Raw genomic sequence first — 19,645 nt, 5'->3', positions numbered from 1 at the left:
CGCTGTGATGAGCAGTTTCTTCTGGGAAGTACCAAGCATTTCTGATAATAGAATTGAGCAATTTCCTGATGAAGTGAGACTCGGCTTGCGCTGTTGACCGGCTGTCCCTGGATGAACTTAGTTACCTTTAACCAAATGTTCCTTTCTTGAACTTGAACTTAATCTACTAACGTTATCTACACGCCTTTCCCCAAACAAACAAACAAACAAAAAACAAAAAAGCCCTCTAGTAGGAAAGAAATCTTTGAACTGGACTTATTGGAAATTACCTCCTTGCAGCAGGTTTGAAACAAAACTTTGAATTTGCCTCACAAAGAATTTGTCTGAAACTGCTTTAGTATATGCTAATTATGTTCGTATGCACATGTGGCTTCATACATAGTGGTTGGACACCCATATGTGCTATGCACTGTGTTAGGTGACGTAAGTTCACAGATAAACTGGACATAGGGCTATCCTCTAGAGGCCCACAGTTTGACACCTTAACCTGAGATCCTTGGACCTTTGAAGTTCAGATTGCCCACTACCATTGGGTGCGGTGGCTCACACTTGTAATCCCAGGGACCTGCGGGGCTGAGGTGGGAGGATCGCTTGAGTCCAGGAGTCTGAGACCAGCCTGGGCAACATGGCAAAACCCCGTCTCAACAAAACTTACAAAACAATTAGCCAGGCCTGGTGGTGCGTGCCTGTGGTCCCAGTTACTTGAGAGGCTGAAGTGGGAGGACCACTTGAGTGAAGGAGGTAGAGGCTGCAGTGAGTCGAGAGGGCAACACTGCACCCCAGAAACCCTGTCTCGAACAAAACAGAGCAAAACAAAACAAAGTGCCCATCATGCTCCTGAAACTTCCTACGGATTTATCCAGAGTATGTGCGGATGTGCATTTTTTCCAAGGAGAGAAACCAAAGGTTCTATCAAATTAAGAGAAGAGTTTTTACCATTGTGGAAGACAGTACAGCAATTCCTCAAGCATCTAGAATCAGAAATACCATTTGACCCAGCAATCCCATCAGTGGGTATATATCCAAAGGAATAGAAATCATTCTACTATAAAGTCACATGCACCCTGTTTATTGTGGCACTATTTACAATAGCAAAATGGAACCAACTGAAATGCCCATCAATGAGACTAGATAAAGAAAATGTGGTACCTATACACCATGGAATACTAGGCAGCCATAAAAAGGAATGAGATCATGTCCTTGGCAGGGACCTCGATGAAGCTGGAAGCCATTATCCTCAGCAAACTAACATAGGAACAGAAAACCAAACGCCGCATGTTCTCACTCATAAGTGGGCGTTGAACAATGAGAACACATGGACACAGGGAGGGGAACAACACACACCAGGGCCTGCTGCAGGGTGGGAGTGGAGTGTGAGGGGAGGGAACTTTAGAGGACAGGTGAGTAGCTGCACCAGACCACCATGGCACACGTGTACCTATATAACAAACCTGCACGTTCTGCACTTGTATCCTGGCACTTACATTTAAAAAAAAGAGTTTTTAATCCCAAACAAGATTAATAGCAACTAGAAGAAAGAAAGAGATATAAATAGTGAATTGCAATGTGGCACGGCAGGTGTTATGATGGAGTAGAAAGGAGTGGAAAAGGCCTCCTGGAGGAAGAGACCCTCAAGTGTCTTTCCATTTCACCTGTAAACTCATTAAGGGCAGAAGCTTTGCCATAGCTTCAGTATGAGATCTTGGGCAATTCATGACAAAATGGGTCTGCTTTTGCACTCCCCCCCCACTTCCTCTCACATCACTGCATTGTGCCATGCAGCATCAACTGGAAACCTCAGTGTCAGCAAACGATGACAGAGCGTTCATCTGCAAGGTGAGCCAGAAGAGCCAGTTCAATGACTTGTTTCACCATGGTCCATCTCAGAACCAAGACTTGGGCCTCTTATTTATCAGAAAAATTGTGGGGGCTTTGTGATGTGGCCTTTAAAAAATCTTGTCATTGCCAGGCATGGTGGCTCACGCCTGTAATCCCGGCACTTTGGGAGGCCGAGGTGGGTGAATCACCTAAGGTCAGGAGTTTGAGACCAGCCTGACCAACATGGTGAAACCCCATCTCTACGAAAAATACAAAAACTAGCCGGGTGTGGTGGCGAGTGCCTGTAATCCCAGCTACTCAGGAGGCTGAGGCAGGAGAATCGCTTGAACCCGGCAGGCAGAGGTTGCAGTGAGCCGAGATCACGCCATTGCTCTCCAACAACAGCAACAACGACAAAGACATTAGCATAAATTTAAATATTTTATAATGACAATCCATTAACTACTTAAAGCATAAGCTATTTTCCAGGAGAGGCAGGAAGTTCATTCTAGTTCCACGCCCAAGAAGAAAGGAGCTTGACTTTGGTGGGAATACTAGGAATTTCTACTGAAGCAGTCGCCCGCACAGTGAGAAGCGTTCCTAGAGAGGAAGTTATACCTGCTGTGGAATTTAAGAGAATCTTGTCACATTTGGATAAATTTTTTGAGACAGAAGTCTCACTCTGTCACCCAGGCTGGAGTGCAGTGGCGCGATCTCAGCTCATTGCAGCCTCCACCTCCTGGGTTCCAGCAATTCTTTTGTCTCAGCCTCCCAAGTAGCTGGGATTACAGGCGCCCGCCACCACGCCTGCCTAATTTTTGTATTTTTAATAGAAACGGGGCTTCGCCATGTTGGCCAGACTGGTCTCAAACTCCCGACCTCAGGTGATCTGCCTGCCTCGGCAGGCAGATCATTCTCAAAGTGCTAGAATTACAGGCATATGCCACTGCACCTGGCTAATTTTTTTTTTTTTTTTTTTTTTTTTTTTTAGTAGAGACAGTGGTTTCACCATGTCATCCAGGCTGGTCTCGAACTTCTGACCTCAGGTGATCCACCCACCTCAGTCTCCCAAAGTGCTGGGATTACAGGCATGAGCCACCGGGCCCAGCCGACATGATGCATTTTGGGACCATGAATTCCTTTGCTTGCCCGGATGGTTTTCTTTTTGTTACTATCTTTGCTTGCTTTCTAGTATTTAAAAAATTGTATTTTGCTCTAACTATGCAATGGCTTTAAGTCTTAGACAAATTTCCAGGGAGCAAAACACAGTCAACCATTTCACAATAATCAGAAAGGAGCTCTGATCAATAAATAAGCAAGACTGAATTTTACAAAAAATTCCAAAGTTTAAAACCAAAGCCCACTTTTTGCATGATCCTTTAAGAGAAAGACAAATCTGGAAGCAAAACACCTTATAAAATGACAATGCACTTTCCGAAGCCCAGGGAACCGTGGTGAAATCATGATGGCTAGTACAGGTTGTAAGTCTTGGGGAATTATTTATGAATTCTCTGGACCCATCAGTTCGCTGCATCCGTCTCCGTTATTTGAATATTGGAGGCTGCCTGATCAGAATCTTGGCAGGACGTTGCTCCTTCATCCCGGGTGGTCCCTGCTGACTCCTCAGGACGTTACAGCCCTGGGGGAGGACTCAGCTTAGGAAGTGCTGGGTGAGACCACTGCCAAGAAGTGCTTGCTCACCCTACCTTCAACGGCAGGGGAATCTCCCTCTCCTTTTATGGGTGTAGCTGAAGAAAGGATTCATAAATGAAGTTCAATCCTTCTCATCAACCCCAGCCCACACCTCCAGCAATTGAACTTGAAAAAAAAAACCTGGTTTGAAAAATTACCGCAAACTATATTGTCATCAAAAAAAAAAAAAAAAAAAAAAACACTTCCTATATTTGAGATGAGAGAAGAGAGTGCTAGGCAGTTTCCTGGCTGAACACACCAGCCCAATACTTAAAGAGAGCAACTCCTGACTCCGATAGAGACTGGATGGGCCCACAAGGGTGACAGTCCAGGCGGACCGATCTTCCCATCCCACATCCTCCAGCGCGATGCCAAAAAGAGGCTGACGGCAACTGGGCCTTCTGCAGAGAAAGACCTCTCTTCACTGTCCCGGCAGGTCCCAAGGGCCAGGAAGATGGATCCATACCTGCTCATGTGGGGACTGCTCACGTTCATCACGGTGCCTGGCTGCCAGGCAGGTAAGGGCCTGTGGGTGCCTCCGGAATTCCAGGAAGGCTGATGGGCCTCCCTCTCCCCAGCCACAGAGCCAGAGGGAGTCCCCAGGTAGATGGTTCCAAGAAGGGAGTTGAATCTTGGGTTCCACCTCTTGCCCGTGACCCACGGGGACCCCAGTTTATGCCTCAGTATTCCTTCGTCCGTCAAGAGAGCCTGAAATAGCATTAGGTTCTCCTGTCCTTCTCAGTCCTTGACGATTAATTCTGGGAAGAATGGTGTGGCATGATATTTGGGATACTTGGATGTTAACAGGGCCCTGATGAGCAGGTTCCTCGAGAAATTATCTTTTATTCTTCAGTGAATTTCCTTTCTTCTCTGCACTCCCACCCCCCAGCTAAGAAGCTATCAGGAAGCTCTTTAAGTTCAGGTTAATTTGCTGGAGACATCAGTACTCATATATCAAACACTGGGATAATTTAAGATCTCAAAAAAGTTTAGCTTCAAGGTTGTATTCATTGCTTTTACTGCCTCAGGAAATAATACCCAGGAATTTCCTTACAAGTGCAACTTTACAGAAATTTTTAAAAATATGCATACTCTCTTTTAGAACATTACTACTGCTCATAATACTATATATATACATGATATGTATGTGTATATGTGTTTATATATGCAAATTTTAAATTTCATTCCTTCTTTCAAATGGATTTTCTCAAATTTTTTTTTTGACACTGTCTCTGTCAGCCAGACTGGAGTGCAGTGGCGTGATATTGGCTTTACTGCAACCTTCGCCTCCCAGGCTTAGCGATCCTCCCACCTCAGCCTCCTGAGTAGCTGGGACTATAGGCACAAGCTACCACACCTGGTTAATTAATTTTTTTGTAGAGATGGGATTTTGCCATGTTGCCCAAGCTGGTCTTGAACTCCTGGGCTCAAGAGATCCACTCACCTTGGCCTCCCATAGTGCTGGTATTACAGGCATGAACCACCGTGCCTGGCCAAGACTTTTTTTTTTAAAAGAAATAAAAAACCACCAACTTCTACCTCAAACCACTCTTCCTAATTGAGTGTGAATTTTCTAATAACGTCTTCCCTTTGCTTACTCAGGAAGACAGATAAGAAAGTTTATAGTTTTTTTTGAAAGTCTACAATGACAACAAGTAGAATGCCAACTGGCTGCAGAAATAATTTATTAAGAAATGAAGCATGATGATGCATTTAAGGAGTCTGCTTGCTTGTTTAGGGGAAGTGGCCAAGTCATGCTGGGCTGTGTGCTGGCCCAGATGTAGGAATGTCTTTAAAGAGGAAATTTTATTTACTTATTATATATTTTTCATTTTATTTTTATTTTTTGAGACGGAATCTCGCTCTGTCGCCCAGGCTGGAGTGCAGTGGCATGATCTCAGCTCACTGCAACCTCTGCCTCATGGGCTCAAGCAATTCTCCTGCCTCAGCCTCCTGAATAGCTGGGATTACAGGTGTGTGCAAACATGACCAGCTAATTTTTGTATTTTTAGTAGAGATGGGGTTTCACCATGTTGGTCAGGCTGGTCTCAAACTCCTGACCTTGTGGTCCACTGGCCACAGCCTCCCAAAGTGCTGGGATTACAGGTGTGAGCCACCATGCCTGGCCTATATTTTTTATTTTAATAGGTTTTTGGAGGACAGGTGGTGTTTGGTTACATGAATACGTTTTTTAGTGGTGATTTGTGAGATTTTGGTGCACCCACCACTGAAGCACGTATGCTGTACCCAATGCATAGTCTCTTATCCCTCACCCACCTCCCACCCTTTCCCCTGAGTCCTCAGAGTCCATTGTGTCGTTCTTATAACAAGGGTATACTTTTAGGAAGGTTTTCAATGTGATTTCTATGTCCACAGGGTCTTTGCTAACTCAGTCCAAGCCAAGAACAGCAAAATCTTGACAATTAATCATGCTCTGCCTCTGGAAGACACATTTCAAGTAAACTCGTGTTATTTCTAGCCATTGGTGACTTATCCAAGGGTCTGAGTGGTCTTGGTGGGAGGAGGGGAAGTAGAGTCCCATAAGGACTCTTTCACACCATTCTCAACATCTATCCATACACCATCTGCCTCTCAACACTATAGGGAATACAAAAATGAGCAAGACATAGCCCTGACACTTAAGCAATTTATAACCAGGTGAGGAGGAGAAAAGCATAGATATAAATACAGTAATACCAGTCAGAGTGTGGTAAGATCTACGGAGCCTGGGGCTATCAGAGAAGGCTTCATGAGGGTGACATGTAAAGGGAGCCCCAAGGGACCAGTAAATTTCCATCAATGAGATTCCGGGAATTTCCATCAATGAGATGCCAAAACACAGGAGCGCCTTAGGGAGCAGCAGGTGGTCCACTGTGCTCCTACCCTGGACAGGGAGGGTGGGGATATGGGAAATTCAAACTGGAAAGTTAGGATGAGGTAAAATGAATCATCTAAGGCATTAGGCATTTTTAGTCTCTATATTACTGGGCCCTGGGATGTGGTCAGAAAGAGAATTCTCCTAGTTATAACTTCTTAACTTCACTTAGTAGGTGATAAAGAACTACAAGAAAATTTAAAACTACCATTTAGAAAGTAACTTCTATGTGCCAGATGTGTGTCTTATTGTAATCTTCCTAGCCACTTTGCAGTATGGATGTCATGAACCCGTAGATGAAGAAGAACCCAAAACTCAGACTCGCACAGGCAGTGACAGTGCCAGGGTTTGAACCTGGTCTCCCTGGATTGTTCTGTTTCTGTTTATTGCAAACAGGGTCAGAGCTTTATGGAGATGAGGTTGGCATAGAGTGGAGAACGATCAGGTGCACACAGACAGGTCATGAGGCTCTTAAAATTGTCCAATCACGAGGCAAACGAGGACCCAGTGGCCAAAGACAATGACATGGGTCGAGTTTCTGGAATCAACAGGAATTCTCTGGCATCACTCCAGGGTAAGAAACCATTTCATCACAGACTTTTTTTTCTCCAAGAGGAACCCAGTCTTGAAACAAATCAGACTTTTTATTCCTCAGGGTGAGAGTTCTCTAATGAAATCAGACTGTCAACAGATGCAATTTCTAGCTGATTCATAAGGGCAGATTTTCATTCTGAAAATTTCCAAAGCCACCATTTAACATGGCAAGGGTTTATGAGGACATATTAGTCAACTTGAGTGTTTTTAGTCTCTATATTACTGGGCCCTGGGATGTGGTCAGAAAGAAAATTCTCCTGGTATTACCAATATGGCACGTTATTGAAGGCACCTTTCTCAGAACTGTGGAAATTCTGAGAGCTTATGTGTCCCTTGATCATCTTTCTTTCATTCTAGGAATTCTGTGATCAAATCTTTATCCTCTAGACTCAAAAATAATTCTTTAAAAAAACAGTGCGGAAACCCATTGAGATCATGTGTTTGTGTAATTATCCCTTCTTGTAAAGACAACTGCCCACAATGGAATTTCCCATCTTCGCCTTTGTCAGTCAAACACAAAATGTTTAACCCTTCACATTTAATCTTTCAACTTCTTGAGATCCCAAAGTATTATTGTTACTGTTACTTCTTCATTCATCTTCAAGACATGCCTTGAGGCTGGAAGGGCTTTTCCTAAACATTGGGAGCGCTTCATGAGGCAGTTGCTACTTCCCTTAAAACAGCGTGCCTTAAACAGACAGTTTGATAAATCACCTGCGCGTATGCTTCATTTAGATGGGAGAATTGAAAAAGAAAAAAATTGACTTCACAATTCTGCACCAAAAGAATGAGTTTCACGAATGCATCAGTTAGAGGTGCTAATATAGAATGGTTGGTGGGCTCTATAACTCCTCCATCCCACTCCCCTGATAGAGAAGTATTCCTAGACTGGTTTTTGCCTAAAGGCTTGGGTATTCTGAATACTTCTTTGTGATTTTTTTTTTTTCTTTTGAGACAGGGTCTCACTCTGTCGCCCAGGCTGGAGTGCAGTGGCGAGATATTGGCTCGCTGTAACCTCTGCCTCCCGGGTTCAAGTGATCCTCCTGCCTCAGCCTCCCCAAGTAGCTGGGATTACAAGCATGTGCCACCACGCCTGGCTCATTTTTGTATTTTTAGTAGAGACGGGGTTTGACCAAGTTGGCCAGGCTGATCTCGAACTCCTGACCTCAGATGATCTGCCCGCCTCGGCCTCCCAAAGTGCTGGGATTACAGGCATGAGCCACCACGCCCAGTACTCTTTGTGATTTTTTTTTGTTGGAGTCATTCCTCTGCTAGCGATGGGCACCATCAAGGCAGGCAGTCCCTCAATGTGGTGGCTGTTCCGGCTCCTTTCCCGCTCCTCTTCTTGCCCAAGGATGAGCAGAAACTTTACAGATAAGGAGAGAATTCCCTCAGGAAATGAGGCATGTTGCCTGAGGTCACAGGGAATAGAATTAGCAGGAAGATAAACCTTGCAGGAATCAGAAAGTGGGCCAAAGCACTGAGGAGAGGACACTGGGAGGGTGTGAGTTTTTGACAGATTTCTCTCTGTAAAATGAGGAGGTCACCCAGAGATCTTGAAACTCCCTTCCAGTTCCTTCACTCTATGTCAAGAATTCCAGAAAGGAAATAAAATAAGCTCTGCTTAAAAGGCATTTTCAAGCTGGGGAACTTTGGGATGAAAAAGTTTCCCAAATGAAGACATACTGGCAGGGTCAGGGTTGAGCGACTGTAGTGTGTCAATGCACCAAAACCTGATGTCTCCTTGTGGATTATTTCCAGCTCTGAAGAAGTACTGCCTGGCAGCCAGCGTGACCCATTGCTTTTGTAATTGCTGCAGCTGCAGGTGTCAAGGCAAAAACTCCACTCACTCAATTCTCAAAATCTATCCAATACCTTTTATGCCCCCTTTCAATACTATAGGAAATGTAAAAATGAGCAAGACATAGTCCTGATCCTTAAGAGAGTCGTAAGCTGGTGAGGAGAAAGGCATGTATATAATCATAGTAACACGAGTCATATGTGGTAAGATCTACTGAGCGTGGGGCTATCAGAGAAGGCTTCATGAGGGTGACATGGGAAAGGAGTCCTGAGGGACTGGTACATTTCTATCAGTGAGATTCCAGGGACAGAGGCCACAAGACACAGGGCAGCAGGTGATCCACTGTGCTCCTACCCTGGACGGGGGGGGGGGGGGGGGGGGGCGCGGAGGGCGGTATCCTCTGCTGTTTGTTTGCTTGTGTAGGAATTTTCCCCTCAAACAATGTCCTTGTCTCCCATTGGAGAAGTTTTACATGAGTTGGAACCCGTCTCTCTTCTCTATTCCAGGCCGTTCCCTGAGAGAAGCGAAAAGGAAATCTTTTTTTATTTGGACAGTCTCACTCTGTCACCCAGGCTAGAGTGCAGTGGTGCAATCTCAGCTCACTTCACCGCAATCTTCACCTCCTGGGTTCAAGCGATTCTCTCGCCTCTGTCTCTTGAGTAGCTGGGATTACAGGTGTACACCACCATGCCTGGCTCATTTTTTGTAATTTTCGTAGAGATGGGGTTTTTGCTATGTTACATAGGCTGGTCTTGAACTCTGAACCTCAAGTCATCCACTTGCATGGGCCTCCCAAAGTGCTGGGATTATAGGCATGAGCCACTGTGCCCAGCGGAAAAGAGAATCTTAATTCAGTTGATTACTTCTAAAAATGATAAGACCTTCTTCACTGAAAGAGTTCACATAGAAGCTGAACTTGAATCCAGTCCTCTTAAATTTCAGTTCAAAAATTCCCTGCACATCTGCAATCTATACATGAATTCTCAGTGGTATTCCTTCATCCATCCATTCATGCATAAGGATTACAGAGATGAAGAAAGTTCCAGCTCTTGTCCTCTAGTGCTCACAGTTTAACACGGGAGACAGAACTTCTGCTGAGTGGCTCCCATCCTGAAGTCAGCCAACAGTGTTTGCCGATAGCCCCCACTGAATACCCCACCATATTCTCAAGTAACTCACTCATTTAGGGGAAGACAATAATATAATTGTCTCTAGAAATTTTAGGTATTTTCCACTCTAAGATTACTCCAGTTTTTGACTGATCTCAAGGCGACTCTGGGGTTTGCTTCTGTCAAAAAGAAACACAGTTCCCACTGGGAAATGTGTGGAAAGTAATTGTTCAAAATGCCAGCTGTACGTTAGTGTGCATCCAGGATGCTTTAAAAAGTGATGTCTGAGACTAATTAAGATGAATTAAGTGGACTCTCTGGGGAACAGAACTGAACATCACAATACCTTCTCTTCAGTTCCTTGTATACTTCCAAATTGCACTTAGGATTGAAACTCACCAAATTAGAGAGATGGAATAATGACTTTCATGGTTGGTCTGATTCACTAGGAACAGGTGTGCTCAAGCAGTACTTCTCAGCTTTTAATGTATTCAGAAATCATTCAGGGATCTTGTCATGGAGCAAATTCTGACTCGGGAGGTTAGGGGTTAGCGCCTAAGATTCTGGTGTAAACAGATTTCACAGGAGGCCTATGTTGTTGGTGCATTTTGAGTAACCCCATTTTGAGTAACAGGGCCATCATGTCAGAGAAGAAATAGGCATTGCTTCTACCCACACAGAACTTGCGAGTGAAACGAGAAAATAGGCTGAGCATGATAGCTCACGCCTGTAATCCCCGCACTTTGGGAGACCAAGGCAGGAGGATCACGTGAGCCCAGGAGTTCAAAACCAGCCTGGGCAACATAGTGAGACTCTGTCTCTTAAAAAAAAATTAGAAAAAGGGAAAACCAATCTGGGAAAGATCAAATATTGCAAAGAATGTCATAAATGATCAGAATAGGGAGAGCGACATGCTACCTGGAGAACTAGAAAAAAAATTCTCAGAGAAGGTGGCCCTGGGACCTCCTGGCTCTGAATGGCGGTTCTGAATATCAGGAGAGGGCTGGAGGATGGTATTTTCTAGTGATGTTGCTGGAGTCATATACATGGACCATGTTCCATCAGTAGTGAGCTGACCAATTAGAGAGATGAGGCGTTTGCCAGGACAACTACATAATGAGCCATATTTCAACATACATGCAGTTTTGGGTGTGTGTGCCGAGCAAAAGGAGTCTCAGATTCTCGGACAAAAATGAATACTTTTGGTCAGACAGACAGCATGTGAGTGCTTCTCACCCAGCTTCAACTCTGCAGTGTCTACAGGTGTCATTGGTCCCCAGCAGATGTCCTTGGTGCAATGGGTCACTGATCACTTATTGCCAGCACCACATGACCCTGGACGGCAGCCAAAGAGTTCCTGAGCCTTGTTTCCCTACCTCCACATTTTTTCCCTGACCCAGCCTGAGCCACGTGCACACCACAAGGCTGGAGTCCCAGGGGTTTTGTCCTGATAGCCCATTCTCCCACTCCCACACCTAACCAGTTCCCCAGGGGTTCTTGACCAGCAGCTCTGCCTGCAGCCCTCCACCCAGATCCTGCTTACAGCAGGGGTTCAGGTGGCGGGAAACTCCAAGGCAACAAAGTGTGGGTGGCATGGGTGGAGTTGACCGGAAGGTCACTGTGCTGGGAGGAAGAGGAACGGGAGGAAGGAAGGGGCAAGATACGGATCAGGAGTATTCACATCCTGTGCCAGCGGAGGGGCTTGCCCCATGGTAGAAGGTGTGGCCGGACGAGCTCGCTGGCCCATGTCCCCCCCTTTCCCAGGCTTTTCCCTCCCACGCTGTATGCAGTGCAAGAACAAGCTGATGCAATTGGACTAGCAGCAATTGAGTCCGTTTTTCCCAAAAGGAGAAGAAAGAGCAACGTTTTAAAAGAATAAAAAGGAAGCTGCAGCCGGGTGCAGGGGCTCATTCCTGTAATCCCAGCACTTTGAGGGGCCAAGAGGGGAGGATCCCTTGAGCCCAGGAGTTCGAGACCAGCCTGGGCAACATAGTGAGACCCCACCTCTATTTTTCAAAATGATAATTAATTTTAAATAAGGAAGTTGTATTGAAGCCATTGGTTTCTTTATTCTAAAGAGTGTGGAAAATAGGACAGTCTCCAACAGGCCCTGATTTCGTTTGGTAACAAAGTGAGCAAAGCTGTAGACCAGGGAACAGATGGCTAGTTCAGGCCGGCCATGCACCAACTCTGAGATTGAGATCTATGTTTCTTTTTGGGCTTCTTTGCTTCAAGCTTTGTTCCAGAAAACATTTGAACACTAGCTAGAACCACGACAGTGAATACCCATTGCCTAAATGCTGTCTTTCAGGTATTACGTTCAGACATAGTATTACTTCAGTTAATTCCCAAAATAAAGTAGGTCATATGATCATCTCTGTTTTATTTTATGCCTGGCGAACTGAGGCTTACAGTGGTTAAATGGGTTGCCCGATGTAGCCCAACAAGGAAGGGGCTAGGATTGGAAACAGGCGGTCTCATTCCAGAGCCTGCCTTTTTCCTCCTGTCTAAACTGCTGCTAAAGGTCAAAGACGAAGGTGCCATGTGAGCAGGGAAGTTATTTTTGGTTTTTACAAAGGTGAAGTAATAGGCTATGAATAATGCCCACTGCTCCTTCAGCCCCAGGTACATTCAGTGAGGCAGTACCCACAGAGCTGTGTGGCACTCCTCAACCTGCTGGAGCAGCCGGCCTCCTGCAGGATGGCTTAAGGCCCATCTGGTCCTGGGGGTCTGGCTTCTCTGGGTTCTGATGTTCCCTGCAGCCCTCCTTCTACCCCCAGAGCAGCTTGGGGCATCTTTGGAGAAAGCGGCACTGTCGCACCTGCCCCAGCAGCCACAAAACAGAGGAAATTCTGAGCACCTCCGGGCGTGAGTCACCACACCACATTCAGGAATTGCCACCTCTGCCCACAGAATCACCCACTCTTTTCTGTTTGGGACCAAAATAGATACCTCCTTCAGAAGCTTCTGCTTTCTGTACTCTCAGCAATAAAAAAACAAAGGCAAGGATAGGTGTGTGCCTCTGAGGCGTGAGAGGGGCGCGTTTTCTCCCTTCGGAAGGTTTTCAGAGAGAAGTTGTTGCTACAGCAGTAGGGGCAGCAGATGGGCTGCGGGTACAGGAGGAAGAGCGAGAATCAGGGCGATCGGAAACAACCTCTTGTGTGGCAGGACTGCTGGCTACTGGTTTGCTCATTCCTTTGTTCATTCATTAATTCAGCAAATGTTCACTGAGGAACTGCTGTGTGTCAGGCACAGGTTTGAGACACAGAGATGAATAAGAGCCCGTCCTTGACCTCTGCACAGACAATTATGACCCAGGCTAAGTGCTGAGATCAAGTTCAAAGGAGTCGATGGAACACGCAGATTGATGTTCATTACTCCCGCAAAACCCAGCACAGCTCACATCAGGGACTGCCTCATTCACATCATGTTCGATGTGACAGAGAGGACAGCAGAGAGCACTGTTTTGTCATCAACTACTAAAATTATCAAAACCAAACGCCACTAATTTTGAACTTCAGGTAGACAGAAGATGTGGAGTTTTCCTTTGCTCAAGAAATTCCTTTACAGAGAAAATGGGAACATTTCAAGTGAGAGTATTTCAATTCCTTTAATAACAACCTGTTTGCCACCTCACATTGCCCAAGTATTCTAGAAGCACCTTTCTCATAGACAGCTCTGACCAACTGCCCCACGCACATGCATGTGAACCGTTCCCCAATCTTCAAAGTCTGTGACCCCTCCAAGGAAGGGAGGAAGGAAGGAATCGTATTAGTCCCGTTTACATGATTATATACTTTGTAGCAAAGCAGCAATGTTTCTTTAAAAAATTATATATATATATAGCTGGGCATGATGGCTCACGTCTCTAATCCCAGCACTTTGGGAGGCTGAGGCTGGTGGATTACCTGAGGTTAGGAGTTCAAGACCAGCCTGGCCAACATGGTGAAACCCTGTCTCTACTAAAAATACAAAAGTTAGCCAGCTGTAGTGCTGCATGCCTGTAATCCCAGCTACTTTGGAGGCTGAGGCAGGAGCATCCTTTGAACCTGGAGGCGGAGGTTGCAGTGAGCCGAGATGGAGCCACTGCACTCCAGCCTGGGTGACAGAGTGAAACTCTGTCTCAAAAAAAAAAAAGAAAAAGAAAAGAAATATATATGTGTGTGTATTTTCTCCTCATGAAATGAGCCCCTTGAAGCAAATTGGCCCATCTTTTCAGAGAAAGATCAGTTTATTATGTTACCAAGTAAAGGGCAAAGGAATCATTTCTAAAAGTTTCGTTTGAAGTCCCCGGCATTTAAGTTGACGTCAGCCTCTTCCTGCCCCGGCGCCCTGAGAGTTTCCCGGGAGTTTTGGGGATGACACCCAGCGGCATGCATGACATCTCGCTGGCTGGGGGCAGGCCTGGTGGCTTCCCCGACGATGAAACCAGGCAAAGCCTGCAACACAGCTGAGTACCGGTGTGGTCTCTGCTTCCTGTCCTTGTGGTGGCACCTCTGCTTAAAGCCTGATTTAGAACAAAAAGAACTTCTGTAAAGGAGAAAACTCCTTATTTTAAATGGAAAGCAAAACAAACAATTACAAAAAAAAAAAAAAAAAGTTGGAGGGGGGTTTCAGAATAAACGGGCCGTTTCTCCAGACATCTCGCTGATGCCCAGGTGGCGCTGAGACCACACGGTGAGCCTTTCGGCTGATGATGTTGATCCCTGGTTTACTGCACTTCGGGCTTTCACTACCTTTCACCCACTGGACCTTCAGTTTCACTTTCCCTCTCCCAGAGTCTCTCAAGCTCTGCTTCTCTGGCCTCGTTTTCAATCCAGTGCAAGAGGACCTGTAACCAGGGCACCCGTCCTCCTCCTCGTCCTGCGCTGGGATCCCAGCTCTGAGCACTTCCAGGCCAGACAGGCCTTGCTGCATGCTCTGCTTCTGTGATCTCACAGATTCTTCACAACCACCCTAGAGATGGGGACTGTTAGCCCCATTCCCCCTTACCCCCATTTTTTGAGACAGAGTCTCACTCTGTTGCCCGGGCTGGAGTGCAGTGGCGTGATCTCGGCTCACTGCAACTTCTGCCTCCCAGGTTCAAGAGATTCTTATGCCTCAGCCTCCCAAGTAGCTGGGATTACAGGCACCCACCACCATGTCTGACTAATGTTTGTATTTTTAATAGAGACAGCATTTCACCATGTTGGCCAGGCTGGTCTCAAACTCCTGACCTCAATTGATCCACCAGTCTCAGCCTCCCAAAGTGCAGGGATTACAGGCTTGAGCCACCATGCCCTGCTACCATTTCGATTTTACAGATGAGAAAACTGAGACCATGAGGCAGTAATTCACTCGCCCAAGAAAGCAAAGAGCCAGTAGATCTGAGAGAACCCATGCGTTCAGGCCTGACATAGGAAGCAAGCTGTCAACAGGCACCGTTAATCTCCTGGGCTTCCTAGGCAGGCCCTGAAGCTCTGGTTTTCAGTCACCCTGTTATTCATCCCCAAGTTGATCTCCCCTGAAAGCACCTGTCATGATGCCCTTTCCGCTGCAATAGCTCCAGTCATTTCCATTGCATCAGGGGCACTTTGCCACCTCCTCTGCCTGGCACACAACATGCTCTCCCGCCAAGACTGTTCCCTCAGCACATAGCACATCTTGGCCAGTAGGTCTCCTCCTGTCCTTCAAAGGGAACCACCTCATTTGTGATTTCCAAGCTGGACTCCCGGGAACACCGTCTTCCCTTTCTGGATTAATCTTCCCTGTCTTGTCTGCCTACTGGAATTTTTCCCAACCAGAAAAGCATCTTGAGAGAATGGAAAAGTCTTATGAATTTGGAAAGTTGACAGACTTGAATTCAAATCCTAGCTTGAACTTGCGAATTTCTACTTTCCTTTACGAAAACCTTTGCGTGCCATTCTGTGCAGGCACTAGCAAGATGGTAGGAGTGAGATGGATACAGTAGGGTGAGTGCCGCGTAAAGAAAAGGGAGCTAAGTCTGGGACTGCAGAGAAATGCCATGAAGCACAGACAGGGGAAGGGTCCCGGAGGCTTTCTAGAGAAAGATGACAGCCAATGGGAGCTCTTCAGAGAAAGCAGGAGTCGAGAAGGCGGAAATGCATTAGGAAGTGTGGCATGAGCATGATGGTTAATTTTAATGTGTCAACTTGCATGGGCTAAGGATGCCCAGAGAGCTGGCTAAACATTCTCTCTGGGTGTGTCTGTGAGGGTATTTCCAGGAGACACTAGCGTTTGAATTGAATAGACTGGGTAAATTTCTTGTTGGTAGACTAAGTAAAGAAAAATCACCCTCACCATTGTGGTGGGGATCATCCAACCATGGAGGACCAGAATAGAACAAGAAAGCAGAGGAAGGTTGCGTTATCTCTGTTCAAGTTGGGACATGTGTCTTCTGCTCTTGGACACTGGCACTCCTGGTTCTCCAGCTTTTGGACTCTGGGACTTACAGCAGGGCCCCTCTGGTCCTTAGACATTCAGTCTTAGACTGAGCCACACCACCAGCTTTCCCAGTCGTCCAGCTGCAGCTGGCATCTCGTGGGACTTCACAGCCTCCATAATTGAGTGAGCCAATTCTCGTATAAATATTCTCTTATTTTTCTGCATACATCCTATTGGTTCTGTCTCTCTGGAGAACCCTGAGTAATACAATGACCAAAGCCCAAGACAAAACACGTGGTGAGCTCCAAGAGCCACACAGAGTCCCGTATGGCAGGAGAGCTCAGACACATGGTGGAAGCAGAGATTTTGAAGCTGGGCATGAGCTGTGTCTTGCAGCCTCGCCATGTCACTGGGCTTAAACTGTGTCCTGGAAGGAACAGAACATCCCAGAGGGGTCTCAGTCAGGGCGTGGCTTGTACTTTGGAGAGACAGCACTGGGTTTATGTGAAGAATGAAGGGAGAAGAGAAAGCACTGGTCTATGTAAAGAATGAAGGGAAGCAGAAAGGCAAACCTGTAGGGCATTGAGTAACCTCCATGGAAGTCCATGAGGGCAGGTTTTTAACCTTGGTGGGCCTCAGCTTCTGTTCGTATGAAATGGGAATAACACAGACCCTGCTGGGTGCTGGAAGGCTACATAAGCTAGCCTGCCTAGAGTGACCAGAGCACAGTAGGTGCTCACTAAATGTGACTTGCTGGACTTGTAGTCTGCATGGCCAAAGGCCCTTCCCTTGGACCTTTCCATGTGGATGCCTCACAAGCTGCTCAGTCTACACACCCAGAACTGTCCTCCCTCCCCGGAACCTACTCTTTCTCCTCTCCTTGCTATTTCAATGAATGGCACCCCATCTTCCCCATTGCCCAGGAAATCTGGGCAAAATTCTTGTTTCTTCCTTTTTGTCCTCCATGCAACTAATCCAGCCTCAATTTTTGGCAATTCCAACTTCTAAAATCTCTTAACGCCAGCAACCCCTCTTCTTGCTTACTCATCACCACCCATCCCAGGATTCCCATGACAGCCTTCCTGTGATGCGAGACAGACACATGACAAGGGCAGTTGAGGGTCAGGGCCACAGGAGCAGGATGCAGCCAGCACATGAGGGAGGGCAGGCGGGAGGACAGAGGGACACTCGTGCGTAAGAGCACACGCTTGTCAGGCTGCCTGGGTCCAAGTCCTAGCTCCACCACCGAGGGGCTGTGTGGCTCTGGGCAAGTCCCTGGGCCTCTCTGTGCCTTAGTTCCTGCCTCTATAGAATGGAGATGAGAAGAACACATCATCTCATAATTAATTATTGCATAAGTATTAATTTTAATTATATTGACTATTATACTCTATTAGTGTATGATGTCTTTTATTATATATATTTATCATATAATATACTAATATTAATGAGTACACGATAGTATTTTATATAACATATCTTAATTGTTTATTATATATCTGTATAGTTATTATTTTATTATCATATAAGATAATTTCATATGATAAGATGGTATTTTATATATTTCATTTATGATATATTTATGTTATAGTTATATACTTTATTATATTTGAATTGTGATGTCTAATAAAATAATAGGTATGTTAATTATCCTTCATATTCATAATAAGCTCCTTCATTGGTGTCAGGGAAGCCTAGAACGTTTCTGCGTGTGAGCTCTGCTGTGTGCTCGGCATGCAGTGTGTTGCATCTCAGCTGATGTGATTGCCGTTCTTGGTGGCCCGGAGGCACAGGGTGCAGGATGCAGGGTGCATGCTACAGGCAGTAAGAGCTTTGGAGTGGGCTGACTCCTGAGCCTTCCTCTGGTGCTGTGGCTTCTGAGGCCCCCAGGTGACAACCAGCCTTTGCCATCCTAGTATTTCCTCTATGTTCATCCTGCCTTCTGAGTGTGGGACAGGCCACACTCCTGACACCACCAGCATCAGGTGCTGTGCACATGGCATGAGGTCGGGATGGAATGCTGTTGGCATGGGGATTGTTCCTTGGGCTAGCTGTGTCCACATGGTCTGATTAACCCCTTCTGCACATCAGCAAGGGTTCAGCCCCTCCTCAGGGCTAGGGCATGTGCAGGACATGCAGTGATTTGAGAGTCCTTGGATAATGCATACATGTTCTCCATGCAAGCATGCAGAGATGGAGAGGGTCTTTGTCCCTTTCAGTCCTAACATTCTGTGGCTTAATAACTACTTGTCCTACACCCGAGTAAAAAGCAGGATCTCAGCACTGTGCTGAGGAAGCCTTTGAACCTTCCAATAGGACATGGGATCCCCGCCTGCACCTTAAGTTCCCATGTCCTTAAGAAACATGGCCACCTTGGAATTCAGCTTTCTAAGAAGCCCAGTGTGAATGCTCACCCCCACTAACCCTAGGTATCTGTTGAAAAGAATAGAACCCACCTACTGAAACTATCAGAGATCAAATGTTGTATGTTGACTAAGAATTTGTGTTAAGGCAGGAATAGTTGAGAACCAATACTTTAAAGGAACTCTGAAGAAATGCAGCCTGTGCTTCCTCTCAGCATGGCTGCAGGAGAGGGCTGGGTCAGCAGACAGGCCTTTTGACCCACCCACAGCTGAATACAAAGACTGAACTCAGCAAAAGCCTTGAGGTTGCATTTATGTGTCTGAGGCCAGTCCCTGGAGCACAGGCATGGGCTTTTGGTACCATGTAACCTACAACTTTAACCTCTCTGTTCTATGCTGTCCACTCCACCAGTCCCACAGTGCCTGAAATGTCATTGTCTTCCCTGATGTCTGGGGTAGCATCTGTGAACATGTGGATTTGATACTTTCATGATGCCGTCTGTCTCTACTGAATCCTTCTTAAGCAAAATTACAGTAGACTAGCAGATCATGGTAGTATCTGAAGGCCCCAAGACCCCAGAACCTCAATCAGTGCTCCCCACTTCCCATGGTTTTCTCCCAAATGTACTTTCTCCCAAATGTGTTTCCACATTTGGATTGTCATTCTCTGTGAAAGGGCATGATCCCTGTCAACAACACACAATATATGCAATGTGTGTCTTGTGTAAAACTGAGTGTGAATTCTTGAGAGCAGGAAGGAAAAGGGGTACAACAGTGCCCCCTGGGAGATGGCTGAGGAGCAGGGCAGAGTGAGCCTGGCTGCTGGGAACCCCTGACCAGAACTCTGGGTTCTGGACATGTGGGCTTGGCCTGCCTGACACAATTAGGATTTGTGTCAACAGGACCGGCCTTCACCTGACACCAACTGGGCTGTGGTTCCCAGGAGAAACACTTAGCATCATGACTTCGGAGGTTGCCATCGTTTTTGATGACTTTTTCTTTTTCCTTC

General features: G+C 46.1%; 2 protein-coding genes across 2 annotated transcripts in view; both read left to right on the top strand.

Moving 5' to 3' along the window:
* Positions 1 to 19,645, top strand: part of GDI2 (GDP dissociation inhibitor 2) — a 533,972-nt gene that overhangs the window by 209,160 nt on the left and 305,167 nt on the right. The gene's annotated exons all lie outside the window — the stretch shown is intronic.
* Positions 3,741 to 19,645, top strand: part of IL2RA (interleukin 2 receptor subunit alpha) — a 51,000-nt gene continuing 35,095 nt past the window's right edge. Inside the window, exon 1 of the mRNA XM_050804635.1 lies at positions 3,741 to 4,028. Coding sequence (XP_050660592.1) covers positions 3,965 to 4,028 — 64 coding nt within the window. The 5' untranslated portion in view covers positions 3,741 to 3,964. The remainder of the gene's footprint in view (positions 4,029 to 19,645) is intronic.

Source organism: Macaca thibetana, chromosome 9, assembly GCF_024542745.1.
Source record: "Macaca thibetana thibetana isolate TM-01 chromosome 9, ASM2454274v1, whole genome shotgun sequence".
In the NCBI taxonomy this organism is placed as follows: domain Eukaryota; kingdom Metazoa; phylum Chordata; class Mammalia; order Primates; family Cercopithecidae; genus Macaca; species Macaca thibetana.
Note: the sequence above shows the minus strand (reverse complement) of the source record. Positions and strands in the feature narration are given on the sequence as shown.